The following is an 18,060-nucleotide window of genomic DNA, read 5'->3' on the forward strand; positions in this document are numbered from 1 at the left end:
GGCAACAAGCCATTAGGTGGGGGGGGGGGTCTATCAGGGAGATTCATGTGTGTCGCTGATATGGGACAACTTGTGCCATCTCTCGGGAGCCCCCCTGTAGCCACCAGACGGCAATCTAGTAAAGGGGGGCTATTAACTCCCAACATAGTCATTTCAAGGTAAAAGGCAGCGCCACTAATTGTCGATGATATGGGCCAATTTCTGCCGTCTCTCAGTCCACCCCTCCAACCCCACCCCTTGTAGCAAACACAACAGCGAAAGGGCCCTAGTAGGGGGATTCCCGACATACTACTAATTCGTATTGATATAGGCCAATGTTTGCCGTCTTTTGGGGGTCCCTGCTCGCCACCAAACAACAACAGTGAGTAAGGGGACCTCTCAGGTGGATTCCCAACGCATTGCTTTCGAGAAAGTGTTAAAGGGCTTTAATATAAAATCACATCCATTTGCATAATACATTAAAAGAGCGCGCAGCGGGTACACGCGTCTATTCTCAACTCACACATTAGACAGGCGGGGGAAAAAATACATTATTTGTTTAGAAGAAAGAGTATTTTTTACAGGATTAGTGTTTCAGTGTAATCTGGATTAAAAGTGGGCCTGGCTGTGCTCTTTAGAAATCACTGTTTTAATTCATTAAACCGCTCACGTTGACCGCAGTGCGCCCGCGCAGTACTGTTCACACCGCGCTCACTTGACACGCACGCACACTGACGGAAAAAGAGAAATGGAACAACACAAAAAGCAGACACGTGAATAAACAAAGGGACAGACACACACGCCCCACTCCAAACACACTCACGGCTTAATTGTGCAACCATTCAAGTGCAGCCAGGGTTATTTCTGACGTTGGCATTTGGCTGCGGTGGTTTGGGGGGATTTAGACATTAATATTTTGGCAAGTGTACAAGATTACGTGGCCATCTAGAATCTCCTGATTTTGCTTTCAAATCAGATCAGAGCAGAATTGGCACAAAACTACACACAAAAATAGTAACGCGATCACACTTTGCTTCACCTGTAGACTCACCTCCCCTCACGTCAACGTAATTCCTTGGCACCAAGTTACCACAAGATGGAGCCAAAATACTACTTTTCTACGAGAGATACTCGTGAGAAACAAGTGTAAGCTCAAAAGTACTGTTTTATCTCGTAATTGAATAAAAGTACAACAGTACAAAGTTACTCTATTAATTGCAATATAAAACGGAAAGATGACGTTTTAAAATGTGTGTGTGTGAGTGCGTGTACGCGCGTGCGTTGCTTAAGCCTTCCACTTACAAAATGCTCGCCAAGGGAAATAAATGTGATTATCGATGCTGACTGACGTAACGGGTCGTCTAAAAATAAAACTAGAAAAATTTGATCTCCTTATTTTTTTTTATGGGGGGTTCATTGGCTGACTTAAACGTGTTCTACGTCACAACGAGACCCGAGAGCAAATTCATGTTGTATGATGACGCATGGGACAAAAAAACCGCTTAAAAACATTATTAAAATCTTATTGTCACTGGCGCCCATTTAACACGACAATGAATATAAATCGGTGTGAAACTTAATCTTTCTAATAATTTCAAATAATTTTGACTGAAAGAAAAATAACATTTGTGTAGCATTATTGTAAACTTTTTTTTGGGGGGGGGGACAAGTCTTTTAATGTAGCAAAATGTATTTTAGGGCTTAAAATGTTACGTATCTAATTTGAGCAAAAGTTACAAGTAAAGCGTTGTATACATGTATGGAGAAAGGAGGACCTCTGCTGGCGAAAAATTAACAAAACCACTTCCTTGTTTTGTCCACTAGATGTCAGTGTTCTCTCGTTTTTCACTTCATTCAAGACCCGAAATAAACTCACCGACTCTAGACATCGCCAGTCGTCAGATTAATGTCAGGAAGAACAATTAAAAGCATACAAGACATTATTTTTTTTTTTTAATCTAAAAAAAGTTCAATTACGTTTTAAATGTTGCTCAGTTTTGCTCGGAATTTTAAGAGAGACACTCAAGTTTAAGTTTACGGTGTATATTGAGACATTATTGTTTTGTATTTTTACTTCTGATGTAATTTTGGTTTCATAGGTCGTGGACTATAGTCAATTTCCACCAAAATGAAAAGAACAAAACTATTTACCAAAAACAAATTGGACACATTAGTGCAATGTGAAACGAGGGGAAAGAAGAGTGTGGCAATGCATGGAGAGCTGTGTGTGCGCGCGCGCGTGTCAAATTAGCATAAAAGGACCGTGCGTCATTGCCTTTTGCTTCTCAAGATGGGAGGGTGAGCCTTCGCCCACGGGACTCAACAAGCTTCAGTGTGTGTCTAAAAAGCAGCCCGCTCGCTGCGAAACGATAACTGCAAACAAGTGACGGGAGAGAAATTTGGGATGAGCAAGATGGCGAGGACCGGAACAGACAAGAAGCTACTTGCTGACACGATGACGCCAAAAAGAAACCTGTAAGTAAAGAGTTGTGATTCTCCATTGACTACCCACTTTAGAAGTAAAGAGATCAAAATGAACCCGGAGGAAAGCGCAGGAAAAGCTCCGAACTTGGCGCAAATGGCCGCCTCCAAACTCTCCCAGATGGGGGACAGAACTAAAGAGCTCGGCAGCGCCATGCAAGAGCCGGCTCGACAGAACCGCATCATCCTGGTCATCGTGTGCGTGGTTCTGCTTCTGGACAACATGCTCTACATGGTTATCGTGCCCATCATCCCGGACTACCTGCGGGATCTGCAGCAGGCGGCGGAGCGCGCGCAAACTCGAGCGCCTCCGACGCACGGCAACTCCAGCAACATCAGTGCGCACCAACGCGCCTCCACTGGCGAGGACAACTATGACGTGCAGATTGGAGTGCTGTTCGCCTCCAAAGCCATCGTGCAGCTGCTCGTCAACCCCCTGAGCGGCACTTTCATCGACCGGGTGGGTTACGACATCCCACTGGTGATCGGCCTGAGCATCATGTTCTTGTCCACGCTCATTTTCGCCTTCGCGGAGAACTACGTTACGTTATTCGTGGCGCGCAGCATGCAAGGCATCGGCTCGGCCTTCGCGGACACGTCGGGCATCGCGCTCATCGCCGACCGCTACACGGAGGAGGCGGAGCGCAGCAAGGCACTGGGCATTGCGCTGGCCTTCATCTCCTTCGGGAGCCTGGTGGCGCCCCCCTTCGGCGGAGTTCTGTACGAGTTCGCCGGCAAGCGGGTGCCCTTTCTCATCCTGTCCGCCGTGTGCCTGGTGGATGGGGTCATGTGCCTCGTGGTACTCAAGCCCTTCTCCAACCGGGAACGGGCCAACATGCCAGTGGGGCCGCCTATCTACCGGTTGATGATGGACCCGTACATTGCGGTGGTGGCCGGAGCGCTGACCATCTGCAACATCCCGCTGGCCTTCCTGGAACCCACCATTGCCACGTGGATGGAGGAAACCATGAACGCCTCCCAGTGGGAGACGGGCATGACGTGGTTCCCCGCCTTCTTCCCGCACGTGCTGGGGGTCTTCCTGACCGTCAAGCTGGCCGCCAAGTACCCGCACCTGCAGTGGTTCTACGGCGCCATCGGCATGGTGTTCATCGGGGCCAGCTCGTGCACGGTGCCGGCGTGCAAGAACTTTGGCGAGCTGATGATACCGCTGTGCGGGATCTGTTTCGGCATCGCCTTCGTGGACACGGCCCTGCTGCCCACGCTGGGCTTCCTGGTGGACGTGCGCCACGTGTCCGTGTACGGCAGCGTTTACGCCATCGCCGACATCTCCTACTGCGTGGCCTACGCCATGGGGCCGGTGGTGGCCGGCAAGATTGTGCACGACCTGGGCTTCGTGCAACTCAACCTGGGCATGGGCTTGGCCAACGTGCTCTACGCGCCCGCCCTGCTGCTGCTGAAGAACGTGTCGCAGATGAAGCCGTCGCACTCGGAGAGGAACATACTGCTGGAGGACGGCCCCACGGGACTGTACGACACCATCAAAATGGAGCAGAAGGAGAAGAAAAGGAAAGGCCTGTGCACCACCGTGAACGAGAACGGCATCGAGACGTTCGTGCAGCGCTCCTTCTCTGAGGAGGAGTCCTCGGGTGGCGAGTACGCGTGAAGCAAGGAAAAGTGAGACCGAGGCTGAGCCCACTGAGTTTTTCAGCAAACAACTTCTGCTAGGTTCCACAGATTTAAAAAATAAATACAAATAACTACACAAATACGGAAGTGGTGAATAGGCGGAGTTGACTATACTTAGTTTTCAATTGAAGTGCCAAATGTAATTGTGTCCTTCTCGCTTGAGCTTTTTTGCAGTAGAGGATAGCCATGCAGTGGCCTTTAAAAAAAGTGATTGTCTAAGTTTACAATTCAGGGATTATTGTCGTCGGTGCATTTGAATACACACAGTCAATGTATGTATTTTTTCAGTTGCACGTCTATGAACTCAACAATTATGCAAAATAATCCGTGTGTGTGTGTGTCCCTGAATCTGATTTTTTTTTTTTTTCTTAGGATTGACATTGTAATCATGGAATGCAAAGCCTCAATGTGTGATCTGCGATGTACAGATATTCAATGTTATTATCTGAACTGCTCTGCTTTGGGGAATCATTAAAACAATGTTTCCCAAATTGTGTTGAGCCAAAGAGCATATATTTATATTCTAAAAACTTCACATTATACCCCAAAAAAATGTATATATCAGCAGCGTCGTGCAAAATCTAGCTAAAAGGCTCAAATGGAGGTGATTCGTTTCTTTTCAATTATTTAATTACTCTTTCCCGATCTTTATTGAGCCAAAGAAGCCAATTAAAAAAAAAAAAAAAATCTCACGGCACTCCATCAAAAAAAAATGTCAAATATTTCAAATGGGAAGTAATTAGTAAAATTGAGGATTGCGACTTACAAAAAAATATTGAGTCCACACAGGAACGATTCGGCCAAATATGTATGATACGGTGATGGCGGAGTGGTGCGGCGAATTTAAGTTGCTGGCAAATCGCCGGACTTCAGGGAGGAGCCATGTCCCCCCACACACACACACACACACACACTACACCCCCCCCCCCCCCCCCCCCCTCTTCATCAGCATCTCTGCGGAGCCACAGCGAGAGACTTAATAGTTGGGCTTCTTGATCATGTCTTTGGAAAACGGATGCTGCGAGAAAACAAATAATGAAGCAAGACAAATTGAAACTTCTCATTGGAGGCTGAAGATGAGGAAGTGATTTTTTCCCCCCCCCCAAATTACAGGTAAGACAATTTTCCTTTGTCATGTAATAATTTAAGTGTTTTGAATTACGGCCGAAGCTTAGATTGACATTTCCCATGTTACGCTAAATAGTGAAAATAGCATTTTGGATTGAAGCATGGATGAGTCAATCATTCATCATAGCAAATTAATGTCAATTTGTGTTCCATATTTCAGACGGTAGCAAGTCGAGACGATTAATTTATAGATTGAGAGGAAGATCATACGTGTTTTGGGGGGAAATATATTTAAAAATGTATACACAGTAAATAAAGAGGATTTATAATTATTGTGATAATACAGTATTAGTTGAAATGTGTGCTTCTTATGTATGACGATTTTGATGGTGATTCTGATTATTATTAGAAGGCATAGTGGTGTATTAAAATGGTTTGTCATTTAATGATTATAATTGATTAGGAAGTAATATTTCTATTTAATATCTCTATTCTAATGAATTTAACACTTGTATAATATTTTAATATTACATAATTTTCATTTTATGAATATTACTAAGAGGCATTACGAACATACATCTATAATCTGCATTTATGTACGAGCGTCAGACGACCATTTTCTGTTTGTCAATAAAAGGGAAGCAACTGCTCAGGTCCATCAACATGTCCCATCTCAACCAAGAGCCCTCCAAACAAACCAAGGCCACTGATGTAATTATATTGATACTATTTTCCACAAAACAACATGGTTTCGATATGGTGTAATTATTTTGTACACTCCCTTCCCCATCCAGAGTGTGCCCAAACTGCCACTGCCTGAGTTAAAAGAAACTTTAGACACTTACCTGAGATGCATGAAACACCTGCTGAGTGAGGAACGCTTCCAAGAAACCCAGCGGGTGGTCAAGCGCTTTGGCGCCCCCGGAGGTGTGGGGGAGCTACTGCAACGTAAGCTGGTGGAGAGGAGAGAGGAAAAGGCCAACTGGGTAAGTAGAGTGAGCAGAGATTTTTTTTTTTAATTCCACATACATATAATTAATTATTTGGGTGACAATTCAATTAAATTTTTCCCGTGTAGGTGTACGAGTACTGGTTGAACGACATGTACCTCAACAACAGACTAGCGTTGCCGGTCAACTCCAGTCCCGCCATGGTGTTCCCACGCCAGACTTTCAAAGCTCCCTTTGATTCCCTGAGGTGTGCACAACTCAGATCATGAAGCATATTTTCAATCTGATTGTATGAATATTAAATATAAATAGTAGTAGCATCTCTACAGATCTTACCATGGTATGTCGTTTCTTCGTCTTCCCTGTAGGTTTGCTGCCTATTTGATTTCAGGAATTCTGGAGTACAAAAGTTTGCTTGATGCGTAAGTAAGAAAAAATTCAAAATCACAAGAGGTCAATATACAATGGACAAACGGGTGTGTGCAGAGGTACGTTACCTGTGGATTACGCCCGAGGTCAACTCGCCGGAACGCCTCTTTGTATGGAGCAGTACTATCGGATCTTCAGCGCCTACCGTCTGCCGGGCCGTGAGAGGGATGTTCTCGTGGTGCACGACGGTAGCGCCGTGCCAGAAGCAGGGCATATTATTGTGGCTTGTAAAAACCAGGTCAGGTGGGAAGAAAGCAAAAATAAATGTTTGAATGTGATTCAATTCTGAATCTTGTGTCCAGTTTTTTGTACTGGACGTGGTGATCAATTCCCGCCGCCTGAACAAGCAAGACCTCCTGACTCAGCTGGAGAAGATCACAAAAATGGCTGACGATGAAGACGAGCGGCAGCCGCCGATCGGTCTTCTCACCTCCGACGGCCGAACGGAGTGGGCGGAGTCTCACAGAGAACTCTTCAGAGGTACTGGACCTTGCTCACGATCGTCACCCAAATAAGTCTGTTCGCTCCTTTCTCCCCCGCAGAGTCGAGCAACAGGAACTCTTTGGACCTGATGGAGCGCTGCCTTTGTTTGGTGTGTCTTGACGACGACAGCAAGACCGAGTTGAGCGATTCTGCTCGGGCCATGTTCATGCTGCACGGGGGAGGAGCGGCCGTTAACGGGGGCAACCGGTGGTACGACAAGAGCATGCAGGTTTGTAAGGACGTTTGGATTATGGATAGAAACAAAGATGTTCTGTTGCTCTGAAAACAGCGTTATTGTGCCAGTTCGTCGTAGGGGCCGACGGCTGCTGCGGAGTTGTGTGCGAGCATTCGGCGTTCGAAGGGATCGTCCTGGTGCAGTGTACCGAGTATCTTCTCCAATATATGTAAGAATTCAAGCCAAAGCAATTTTAGAACGGCAGATTTGAATGTTATGACTGATGCCTGCCTACGTTGGCAATAGGCTCGGCAGTCCCTCCAAGTTGGTCCCGGCTGCAAGTGTGAGCGAGCTGCCAGCCCCAAGACGACTCCGCTGGAAATGTAGCCCGCTCATGCACAAGTTCCTCAACTCATCTGCTGACAGACTCCGCAGGTTTGGCGCATATGGAAAAACTACAATTAACCGCCATGATTGGATTTTACTTTGTTTCATGTGCAAAGGCTTGTCAAGAATCTCGACATGAAGGTCTACAAATTCCGCCATTACGGGAAAGAAATGATCAAGTTGCTCAATATGAGTCCAGATGCCTTCATCCAGGTGGCTCTTCAGTTGGCCTACTACAGGTAGGAGAAAGTTCAACCACATGGCAGGACATGTCTTCTAAACGTTCTCCGTGTGCCCAGATGTCACGGCAGAGCAGTTTCCACCTATGAGAGCGCCTCCACACGTCGTTTTAAAGACGGCCGAGTGGACAACATTCGCTCGGCCACGCCGGAAGCCCTGGACTTTGTTCGAGCAATGACTGACGGGAATGTGAGCAATTGTGTAAGGAGTTTGACGTTAGACTCGGGAAACTTTAGTCGGTTTTGAAAGACATGATTTACACAATTGGCACTGACTCATTTCTACCAGGATGCAAAGATGGAGTTGTTACGAACCGCCGTATCAGCACAGACGAAGATTTCGACACTGGTAGCTGTCCGATTCTTCTCACTAACTTAAATCAGCATCACAAAGAAAACTAAATGAACCAATAGTGTCATTTCGTTTTTCCAGGCCATCGTGGGGATGGGAATCGACAATCACCTATTGGGATTGCGCGAGATGGCAAAAGATCTGAAGATGGAGACGCCGGAGATCTTTCGAGATGAGGCCTATCGCATCAGTAATGAGTTCATTCTCTCCACAAGTCAGGTACTGGACACCATTTGAAATATGAAGAGAATCCTGTCAAACAATCCCATCTTATATTTCAGGTCCCCACCACTGTTGAGATGTTCTGCTGCTACGGACCGGTGGTCCCGAACGGATACGGAGTGTGCTACAATCCACAGTCGGACCATTTTGTCTTCTGCGTGTCCAGCTTTAGCGAGAGTCAACACACGTGCTCGTCACAGTTTGTCAAAAGTCTGGAGCGGGGGTTATTAGACATGAGGGATTTGTGCCACAAATACAAGTCCCGTGGGCCGAGACAGGGTCCGACCCCCACGGAGATGCCAGCGGAACGGAGCAAGAATCAGGAAGCACTTGTGAAGACAATGAGCCAAACTAAACTTCAGCCTTGAGGTAAAGCCTCAGAAATATTGTAGCTAGAGTGATGTAACTTCATTTTCTATGTGCTATAATAATCATATATATAAAAATATCAATGCAGTGAACCTATATGTCCGTAAACGCCCCGGGCACTTGACAATTAAGGATAGTATAGTTTAGATTAACTGATAGTAGGTCAATGTTGTGGCGCAGGTGCTGTAACTGTGTTGCATTTGTGAATCAAATCTATTTATTTTTATTTATAAGGCTGAGTGTACATAGGCAATTGAAACCAAAATTCTGTGACTGCTGTTTTTTGTGTGCTGTATGAATATTAATAAATGGACGTAAGATTGTATTTGTAGCTCATATTAGTATTTACCTTGCCACAATAACTGGAAACAAATTGTAAGAACGACAATACAGTTTTTGTGTATTTGCGCAATTTATTATTATTTTTTTGCTAATTGCTGCAATAAAATCTATTTCCAAAATAGGTTAAAATTGATATTACAGAACTCTGATTTATTTTGTATGGAGAGAAGATACTATGACTCGAGGATACATTCTTTTGTAATTGTATGATTATTTACAAGTGAGGATCTGAATGAGATTGCTCTTCACGCCTCTCGGGCTTTGTTGTGTTTTACACCTTATGAGCCCTATAAACAAACCCCGAAAAAGTCGTCGCCAGCTGGCTGATGTCTGCTAATGAAGCGAGCTGTGACAATCAAGAGGCCTTCCTTCGCCAACAGCTCGCATTGCAAAAGCAGAAGCACACATGCACGACTAGCGACGCCTGTCAGGAAAAAAAATAATTACCGAATATAAGACGTACGTACACTCATCGGGCTATATAAACATCTGCTCGAGAGTGGCGCTTTTAAGCAGGATGAAATCTTTCTGTTACAAGAATCAACTCAAAATGCAACAGGGAATGAAGTCGCTAAACGTTTACATGGATGACTGATTACAAAAAAATGGTAAAAAAAAAAATGTATGGACCAATTCAATAGAAAGTGACAATCTGAAACTCAAAATGGACCCAGTATGAAACAACAGATATAATATTACAATAATGAGGCTAACACCATGACAGAACGTCCTTGTATGGATGAAAATGAATGAATTGAAAATCCAAACACAAGTTCCTGCAACCGATTGTGTCAGAGTTCCACGAATCTACTGTGCTCGTTATTTCTTGGAACTTATAATCAAAACGATTATAAACCCCAAAGAGGGAAAGAAAAATGTTCCTAGATTGTAATCGTAAAAATCTTACTGAATCTATTGGCTGTATTTGTCCAGTGAAGCATGTCAGGTCCATTTTGAGCACCTAATTAAGAGAAAGGCCACCTGAACCTCCCGTCCCGTCCGCTTCAATCATTCCTCTCCTGGAAGCCGCTCAGGTTGAAGGCCGTGTCCATGAACTTTTTCAGCTCGTTCAGGTGGGTCGATTTGTTTCCCGTTGCGGGCGCGGCGGCGGGTTCCCGCCCGGCGTACCTGAAAAGGAAACGACGTGTAGGACTTTCCCAACCTCAGGTGAGAACAGAACCGGCATGTTCTCACCACACGGGCCTCTTGTTGGCCACCACGGTGAGTAAGCGAGGCCTGACGTAGTTGTAGTAACCCGTGTTCTTGTGCTCCTCCTGACACCACACCAGCTCAGCGCTTTTGTGTTTCTCCACCTCCGCTTTGACCAGGTCGAAGGGAAACGGCGAGATCTGGAAGAAGAGAAACTGAATCACTCACTCTGCCGTTCCATTCCAGCATGTTATCGCAGACCTGCTCCAGTCTGATGATGGCGATGTCCTTCTCCAGGTTTAGTTGCTTTCTCTCTTTGGTCAGTTTGTAGTAAACTTTACCAGTGCAGAAAATCAATCTTCTCACTCGGTCTGGACTGTGACTCGACGGGCCTTCGTCTGGGATCAGCCTCTTAAATTTAGTCCCTATTGAAGTTAAATAATTTTTGTTTTATTTAACGTTGCATAAAAGTAGTGGCGAAAGGGTCAAAGTGTACCTTTGGCGAGGTCTTTAAAACTGGACCTGGCATCAGGGTGCCTCAGCAGAGATTTTGGAGTGAATATAATCAGCTGTGAAATAAGTAAAGAAAGTTTGGTGGATTTTTTTTTTTTTTTTTCTCCCCACAATGTAACATCAGGGACAAAGCCGGCGTGTTCAGTCAACCAAAACTGGAATTGAGACTTTGCACTCAAACAAATCATATAATATTCCCTATTGACATCTCCACTAATTTGCTCGGGGTACTTTTGTTTTCTCATGCTCGAGCGAGCGTCACATTCGTAGTCGACAGGGGATCACTTAAGACATTCATCGTAGCTGAAAAACAGTGAAAGCTGCGCACGAAAAATAATCATTCACGTACGGCCGAAAAGTTTCAGATGGAAGTCTAATTATTAAGGCAAGTCATATTATCAAAGTGTTTTTGTTTTGGAAAACCAAGACAGATTGTCGTGATTTACCGGCTTCCTGAACGGCAGCAGAATCTGCCGTCTGAGCACGTGACAGTAGTTAGCAGGCGTGGAGCAGTTGACCACGATCCAGTTGCAATCGTACAGCTGCTCCACTTCAAAATCTCCACCAAACTCCTTCATGTGAGAAAAGAGAGAGAGAGAATGTGACATTCTACACCAAAAGACTTCTGGTTCTGTTGACATCTCAAGAGCGGGCTAAACCATAGTTTGGAATTTTTGGGAGTTGCCGTATCTGCAGAAAAGTCATTTAAGTGTTTTTCAAATCTGAATTGGACCTACAGGAAAGTGGTCCGGGTCATCTTTGCTCATTTGCAGGAAACGCTCAGGTCGTGCTGAGGAATGTTCTGGACCCTGAAGACAAATGAAAGCTTGATTATTCCATATAAGTGCCAAAAAAAAAAAAAATCAATGGAAAGTTTAATCTCACCATTCCTTCCATCCCGTGTGGGAGGAGCAGGACAATGCCGTTGTGACGGACCCATTTGGCCTGCCCCGAGCTGATGAACTGGTCGATGATGCACTGGGCAGTGTTATGGAAGTCTCCAAACTGCGCCTCCCACAGGACCAAGGCGTTGGGATTGGCCATGGCGAAGCCCAGCTCGAACCCTGGATAGGGAAAAGGTAGTCACGTGAAGGCGACAAGCTGACGGTTGAGCTCGCCCGCCTACCGAGCACGCCGTACTCGGACAAGGAGCTGTTGCAGACGGTGTAGGGGGCCTGGTTGATCCACAGGTGGTTCATGGGGACGTAGGTGCGTTTGTCCAGTTTTTGGTCATGGAGAACATGATGACGGTGACTAGGAAACACGTAAAAAAAGAAAAAATCGGAATGTCTTTTTCAATAAGGAAAATGACATTCTGTAATACTGGGCTTTATAAAAACAAAGTAATCATTATCATGACAGAATGAAATAATTTGTTTTAAAAAAAACACAAAAAGATGTAACAAAAGTTACATGCAAAAACTTTGCACACGCAGTATGTCATCTGTCTTTGGGGGCCCCATTAGTGGGGAAAAAAAGGGCGCACACCCAAACACATCAAGTTTGTTGCGCCGCTGATACACACGCTCAAGCGGAACGCGTCAATATGCTCGGCTCCTGTGAGAAGAGGACGGGAGCGACCGGCAGGAAGTAAACAAAGTGGAGGTGGGAGGAAGCCGCTACCATGTCAAGTACAGAACACGGATGACTCGAGAAAGCATGGCGCGAAGGGAGGATGGAAGAGGTCATTGTGCGCACACGCATACCTGAACGTTCCCCTTTCTACGTCCTGCCCGCTGAGTCGCACGTGGATGCCATCTTTGAGAAGCGACCCAAAGGCCATGTACTCTCCCAAGGCCCAGTCCAGTTGACCGTTCCGCACCAAGTCTGCTCGACTGCGCAGGATACGAGACAAACCTTGTGGGTGCACACAGAGAGGGAGAAAAATAAAATACTTGCTGAGCGAGCAGAAACTGTAAAATGACAGGTGGTGGTGTCAGTTGTGGACACTAAAAAGTCTGGCTGATGTTGGGATTTCTTGGAAGGGAATTCCAAAGTGAATAAACGGACCCATACAAATACTGTATTGGTGTTATACAGTATAAAAATGAAGCCGATGCATCTCACCGGGATGAATGTCAAAATCCTTCACAGGCACGGAGCTGGCGGTCTTCCCAATATGCTGCAGGACCTCCTCATCCAGTCCAGTGGGGGGGCAAGTCATGGTCTTAGGTTCTCCTTCTGCTGTGAAGAAGTCTAGGGAGGGAAACATTCGTCGTCGTTATCCAGCACCAAAGAATAACAAAAAATACAACGAGGATGAGAAGAATGTTTAGTACTTGTCCAGGGTGAGTCCAGCCAGTGTCGGATATGCGAGATCTTCTCGTCTTTTGAGCTGCTGTAGGCGTCCTCGCATATCTTGTCGTATTTGGCCACTTCTTCCTGCAAGACACATTGAAAAACTCGTTCAACGACTACGGCTTGTTCGCAAGCACAACGAGAAGAACGGTGAATGAAAAATTGAGTCTTTAGCGGCAGTAAATAGCTTCGTGTATTATGAATGGACTATTTGCAAGGGTCCACATTGCGATGATAAACAAGCTGCTGATGGAATTGCAACAGTAAATCGAAAGCAACAGAGGCAACGTCGCTGCTATATATTACCGATATCGTTTTCGTTCAACAAATAGGTATCACCTCAAATTCCTGTAGCGTCACCACTCCCTCGTTAATGAGCTTGTCGGAATACTTCTTCAGCACGTGCTCCTGCCGCTGGATCTGCTTGTACATCAGCGGCTGGGTGAACATCGGCTCGTCCATTTCATTATGGCCAAAGCGCCTGTAACACACCTGTCAAAATACACAACAAATAAAAATTTAATCTTCAAAAAATAATGCATTAAGTGCTACCTTGATCCTAAAATTCCCCCATTAATGAGTTCCCCAAAAAACAAACTAAAATCTTGACTAAAGCCTCTCCAAAAAATAAATACAAATCCACCGATGGACTTCCAGGGACAGACCAGGTCAATGACGACGTCCTTGTTGAAGGCGTTCCTCCATTCGGCGGCCACGCGGCACACGTACATGACCGCCTCGGGGTTGTCAGCGTTGACATGGAAGATGGGAGCGTTGACCACTCGAGCCACGTCGGTGGGGTAAGGGGAGGAGCGGGCCATCCGGGGGTCCGTCGTGAAGCCGATCTGCCCCAGACATGTACGAATTTAGTTTTATTTCATCTTGTGTTTCCATGGTAACTATAAAATGCAAACCTATTACCTGATTGTTGACCACCACATGGATGGTACCATAGGTGGTATAGGAGGGGAGTTCACTGAGGTGGAACGTTTCATATACAACACCTTGGCCGGCGAAAGCAGCGTCTCCGTGCATCAAGATGGACATCACCTGGAAAAACAAAATGTCTTGTTTACAAAGAAGAAAGGTTCATCTGAGGAAAATGCTGACCTTTTTGCCAAACGTGTCCCCCCTGTAGAACTGCTCGGCTTTGGCCTTGCCCTGGACGACTGGATCCACCGCCTCCAAGTGGGAGGGGTTGGCCATGAGGGACAGCGTGATGTTCTTGTCCGTCTCCCGGTTTATTCTCTCGTGGTACATCCCGAGGTGGTATTTGACGTCACCGGAACCCTAGGTCAGAATAACGAGCAGGTCATGTTGAGAGAGGCCGCTCTCTCAAACGCAGGTGTTCTCACTTCGTCTGCAGCCTCTAATTTGGGGTCGAACTGACAGAAGATCTGGTTCAAGTCCTTGTGGATCACATTGGCCAAGACGTTAAGTCGACCCCTGGACGCACATGGAAAGAACGAGTCAATCATAGCAACCCAATAAGCCGCAGGACGAAAGCCGGCCCAATACCGATGCGGCATCCCCATGATCACGCTATCGATGCCGGCAGCGCTGGAGCTGTCAATGATGGTCTTCAGAGCCGGGATGAGGACTTCGCAGCCTTCCAGTCCAAAGCGTTTTTCTGATGACCACTTCCTGGCCAAGAAGTCCTCAAACCTATGAAGTCAAAAAAAGGGTACAGGCTGATTTGAACAGTATGTAGAAGAAGAATTCTCCTCTCAGGCTGGCTAAATTTAGAAGTCATTTATTTTTCGCTTTTCAGGTACCTTAAAAATGTTGGCAAATGCTGATCTAAAGGTTGAGATGTTGTAATTGGGCAAATGTGAAAAAATAATGCGGTAAGGCTTTGGGGCTCATCAATCATCAGACAAAAATGACCTCATATAACTAATGGCTGCATGGTTTCCCGGTATGATCTATGATCTGAAATTGTGCCGTCTGTGCGTTCATTAATGGCTGGAGATCTTCATTTAGTTGCTGACCGCGTTGATCTGATCAGACGAGCCAGCAGCGTTCTCTTCTCGGCATTGGTGAAGCGCATGATTCCGGGTGTCTCGAACTTCTGACGGATCCACTGGCATTGCGCCACGTTGTTGATGAACATGAATTCCACCCCGACGTGACCGCAGTAAGATGCCTGAAACGAGACAATGGAGAAAAAAAAAAGAGGGGAGAACATTCTTTGCTGGTTAAAGTGACCTTTTAAAAGAGCTTAATAGAAATGGTTGCTTAAAATGAGCAAAAAATATTTGGGATTATTGAAGGTGGGTACCTCAAGTCGATGTATGACCTCCCGAAGAGGAAGAGTAGTCTCTCCTCCGCCGATGAAGGTGGTGTGAGGCAGGCGGAAGCTCCGGTCCAAGTCGGACTCATGCAGACCGTAGAAAGCTAAGATGGAAAAAAAACCTCATTTTAATTCAAAACCGTTTGTATGCATTTTTTTTTTCCTCGGGGGGGGGGTTAGGGTGTCGCCGCAGAGGTTGAGCAGACCACCTGAGAGAGCTGCTCAAGCTCAAAGCTCGCAAGGCACATAAGAGGAGACAGGTGCAAATCACATTAACAACAAGGCAAAGAGAAAAAAGGTCCGAGAATAGATTCATGTACTGACAAGTTAAGCAGCTCATTATGTTTCATTAGCCAGCAATGTCAGCCTTGCGTCAATACAACACAATGCGATGCTACTTTTGCTAGCCTGTGTAGTTGCTTTGCATTGTTAGCATTCAGCTAGCCGATATTCATCACCCGAAAATGCCGTTTTGTTAAACACACACCTTTGTTTTAGGTTTAATTATATCTTCTGATAAACAACAATTACCTCTTCTTGCTGCTCTAATAGATTCTTTCCCCGAGTGAGAGATCAACCAAGTCTTACGTGATGTTCGCCTTTGGCTGCTCACCTAATTTATCAATTGAGGTGATGAGGTCAGAGGGAACAAATGAGTCCAGGTCAGCAACTAAGATGCCCAGAGGGTCCAACTGGGCCACGTGATGACCGCGGATCTAGAAACAGCACAGCGACATAAAATAAAATCAGAATTTGTCATCATAGAATGAACAGCTGGAGATGCTCTCATCCATATTGTTCTGCCAAGCGTTTCCACAATGCAACAAGTATCCCGAACGGATCAAACCGAGAGGAACTTGAGTCATTAACGGGAGAGAGGAAACGCGAGCATCTGTTTTGTTAAGCCGGTTTTCTTGGTATGAACATTTATATACAATGTGAACGACCTGGTAGGCTCTGATGAGCGTGTGCACAGCCAGGTGGTCCTCCACAACTTTCTGCGTCATGTCTGGCGAATGGGGCGCGACTCGGCCCTGGAGGAGGGCGGAGGGTCGTCTCTCTGCCTCCTCGCCAGGTGTACTGGACCTATGGATGTTCCGGAAGAAGGTGTCCCACGACTGGAAGACAAATCCTATATTTCTGTACCTTGACAAGTGCTACAACTTTTAAGTTACAAGTAATAAAATTCAAGTCAAAGCCTGTTTTGAATTGTTGCAGACAGTTACCTCATGGACATTCTTATGATCTTCAAGCCAGGCGAAGTACATGTCCTCAACATAGCTGGAGCTACTGATGACCGCTTGAGAGGGTGTCGTCTCAGAGGACCACTCTCTCCTGGGGTGAGGCCGACACCTGGTCAGGGTCACGCCACCGCCTCGCCACAAAGGACCTCCCGCGCTCGCCCTCAACACACCCACCAATGCCCGAAACTGACTCATGACTGACGGAGAAAAACAAAAACTGAATCATTGCAGCCTTTGAGTAAAAGGTGAGACACCTCCGTTTGACACCTCAAATAAACAAGTTAGACAAGTTGAACCAAACACTCCCATAAAGAATTCTGTACATTATAAACGTCTGTCTTGTTTTGGTTTTATTTTGAGGTGACACAAAAATCAAAACAGAGTCACTGTCCTGCTGACTTTGTTTTCACAGAAAGCTTGTTTTCTCCACTTTTTAGTCAGAAACGGCTATTTTTGCTCTACAAAATGATGAAAGCGCAACCAAAAATTTAAAAAGAAGTCAAATCTATTTTAAATGGTTACTATTACGTCAACGCAGCTCATCGGAGTCACAAATGACCTTTCACCTACATCAGCAGCGCTTTCGCTTTCACACAGACGCGATGCAGAATGAACATCCTGGCGGTGGCAATGTTTACTGCATGACCGTTTAAACGGAAGCTTTTAAACAATGTGCAGTACGAACTAAAACGGAAGCTACTGCAAAAGCGTCACAGAATTATTTGCGCAAATGAGGAAAAAATAGTCAAATACGATGCTCACCTGTTCTTGCAATGGCGCTTTTAACTTTGCCTGTTATGATGCTCGTGTGGGCTATGTGACAGCACCACTAATCCGCTGCCTTCAATGTCAATCCCCCATAATCTGCGCGATGGCCTGTGTGTGACGTATACAGGAGGATAGAAGTGCAAAGGACAACAAGTCGAAAAATCACTCATGCGTTAACGTTTACCTTCAGCCGCTGCGATGTCACCGCTGCAGACTTCCCGATGTCGGGATAGGTGACAGATTGCAACGCACTTGCAAGAACATACAAGTGCACGATTGTCTGCACTCATCGGTGCGAGCAACCACACGCTGAAGCACCCATGCAAATTTAGTGGGACCAAAAAAAAAACCAAACCAAAAACATTGCATCATTGCGTAGCAGAGCTGACAAAGTTTTATCTGCGCTGCAATCAAAATGACCGTTATTATCTTTGGTGGAAAAAGACTGAATCAAATTATAGAAACTAAGTTAACTTTTCTTTAAAAAAAAAAAAAAAAAAAGTCATTTGGGCAAGTGGTTTCAGATTGATGCCCTCCCTCCAAAAAAAACAATCAAATAATTGGGCCAGCTCAATTTAGAAATGCTGCTCCTCATTTCGACTTTCATCATTCATACTTGCTGGCCGCAAGGTCGGTGAAAAAAGATGGTTATAGGAATAAAAAAAAAAAAAA

The 18,060-nt window shown here is 45.6% G+C and overlaps 3 protein-coding genes across 5 annotated transcripts; 2 read left to right on the forward strand and 1 right to left on the reverse strand.

Annotated features, from left to right (window-relative positions):
• The first annotated feature begins 2,252 nt into the window (after window positions 1-2,252).
• slc18a3a (solute carrier family 18 member 3a) lies at window positions 2,253-4,598 on the forward strand. The gene has a single exon (XM_049736448.2). It carries the CDS (start codon window positions 2,513-2,515, stop codon window positions 4,082-4,084), a length of 1,572 nt encoding a protein of 523 aa, XP_049592405.1. The 5' UTR covers window positions 2,253-2,512; the 3' UTR covers window positions 4,085-4,598.
• Window positions 4,599-5,074: 476 nt separating this feature from the next.
• On the forward strand, window positions 5,075-9,256 carry chata (choline O-acetyltransferase a). Its single transcript, XM_049736603.2, has 15 exons — window positions 5,075-5,220; window positions 5,813-5,886; window positions 5,970-6,161; window positions 6,254-6,372; window positions 6,494-6,547; window positions 6,612-6,792; window positions 6,857-7,034; window positions 7,097-7,266; window positions 7,341-7,441; window positions 7,519-7,647; window positions 7,716-7,838; window positions 7,899-8,040; window positions 8,128-8,187; window positions 8,272-8,409; window positions 8,472-9,256. The coding sequence occupies exons 2-15, from the start codon at window positions 5,839-5,841 to the stop codon at window positions 8,778-8,780; spliced, it is 1,944 nt and encodes a 647-aa protein (XP_049592560.1). The 5' UTR covers window positions 5,075-5,220; window positions 5,813-5,838; the 3' UTR covers window positions 8,781-9,256.
• Window positions 9,247-17,727, reverse strand: ogdhl (oxoglutarate dehydrogenase L). 3 transcript variants are annotated; one of them, XM_049736579.2, is made up of 24 exons: window positions 17,573-17,727; window positions 17,383-17,496; window positions 16,603-16,817; window positions 16,324-16,494; window positions 15,990-16,092; window positions 15,365-15,480; window positions 15,075-15,229; window positions 14,602-14,748; window positions 14,439-14,529; window positions 14,194-14,373; window positions 14,005-14,133; window positions 13,749-13,928; window positions 13,423-13,575; window positions 13,065-13,167; window positions 12,853-12,981; window positions 12,492-12,642; window positions 11,912-12,039; window positions 11,671-11,849; window positions 11,523-11,594; window positions 11,232-11,357; window positions 10,769-10,841; window positions 10,534-10,697; window positions 10,318-10,472; window positions 9,247-10,251 (listed from the first exon to the last, which is right to left on the reverse strand). In XM_049736579.2, the coding sequence occupies exons 3-24, from the start codon at window positions 16,813-16,815 to the stop codon at window positions 10,128-10,130; spliced, it is 3,042 nt and encodes a 1,013-aa protein (XP_049592536.1). In that variant the 5' UTR covers window positions 16,816-16,817; window positions 17,383-17,496; window positions 17,573-17,727; the 3' UTR covers window positions 9,247-10,127. The 3 variants fall into 3 exon arrangements, with proteins under 3 accessions (XP_049592536.1, XP_049592537.1, XP_049592538.2); XM_049736580.2 differs by having other exon boundaries at window positions 17,383-17,679; XM_049736581.2 differs by lacking the exons at window positions 17,383-17,496; window positions 17,573-17,727 and having other exon boundaries at window positions 16,324-16,462; window positions 16,603-16,609.
• Between the last annotated feature and the right edge of the window lie 333 nt (window positions 17,728-18,060).

Source organism: Syngnathus scovelli, chromosome 12 (assembly GCF_024217435.2).
Source record: "Syngnathus scovelli strain Florida chromosome 12, RoL_Ssco_1.2, whole genome shotgun sequence".
Lineage (NCBI taxonomy): Eukaryota > Metazoa > Chordata > Actinopteri > Syngnathiformes > Syngnathidae > Syngnathus > Syngnathus scovelli.

What these genes read in the sequence shown, in the direction of transcription:
- ogdhl (XM_049736579.2), bottom strand. Translation starts at nt 16,815, where the DNA reads ATGAGTCAGTTTCGGGCATTGGTGGGTGTGTTGAGGGCGAGCGCGGGA. An exon ending in GTAGAAAGGGGAACGTTCAG is followed by an intron (nt 12,040 to 12,491) that starts GTATGCGTGTGC and finishes CGTGTTTCCTAG; the next exon opens with TCACCGTCATCATGTTCTCC. An exon ending in GTCCGAGTACGGCGTGCTCG is followed by an intron (nt 11,850 to 11,911) that starts GTAGGCGGGCGA and finishes TTCCCTATCCAG; the next exon opens with GGTTCGAGCTGGGCTTCGCC.
- chata (XM_049736603.2), top strand. Translation starts at nt 5,839, where the DNA reads ATGTCCCATCTCAACCAAGAGCCCTCCAAACAAACCAAGGCCACTGAT. An exon ending in TTGTGGCTTGTAAAAACCAG is followed by an intron (nt 6,793 to 6,856) that starts GTCAGGTGGGAA and finishes TCTTGTGTCCAG; the next exon opens with TTTTTTGTACTGGACGTGGT. An exon ending in TCATTCTCTCCACAAGTCAG is followed by an intron (nt 8,410 to 8,471) that starts GTACTGGACACC and finishes CTTATATTTCAG; the next exon opens with GTCCCCACCACTGTTGAGAT.
- slc18a3a (XM_049736448.2), top strand. Translation starts at nt 2,513, where the DNA reads ATGAACCCGGAGGAAAGCGCAGGAAAAGCTCCGAACTTGGCGCAAATG.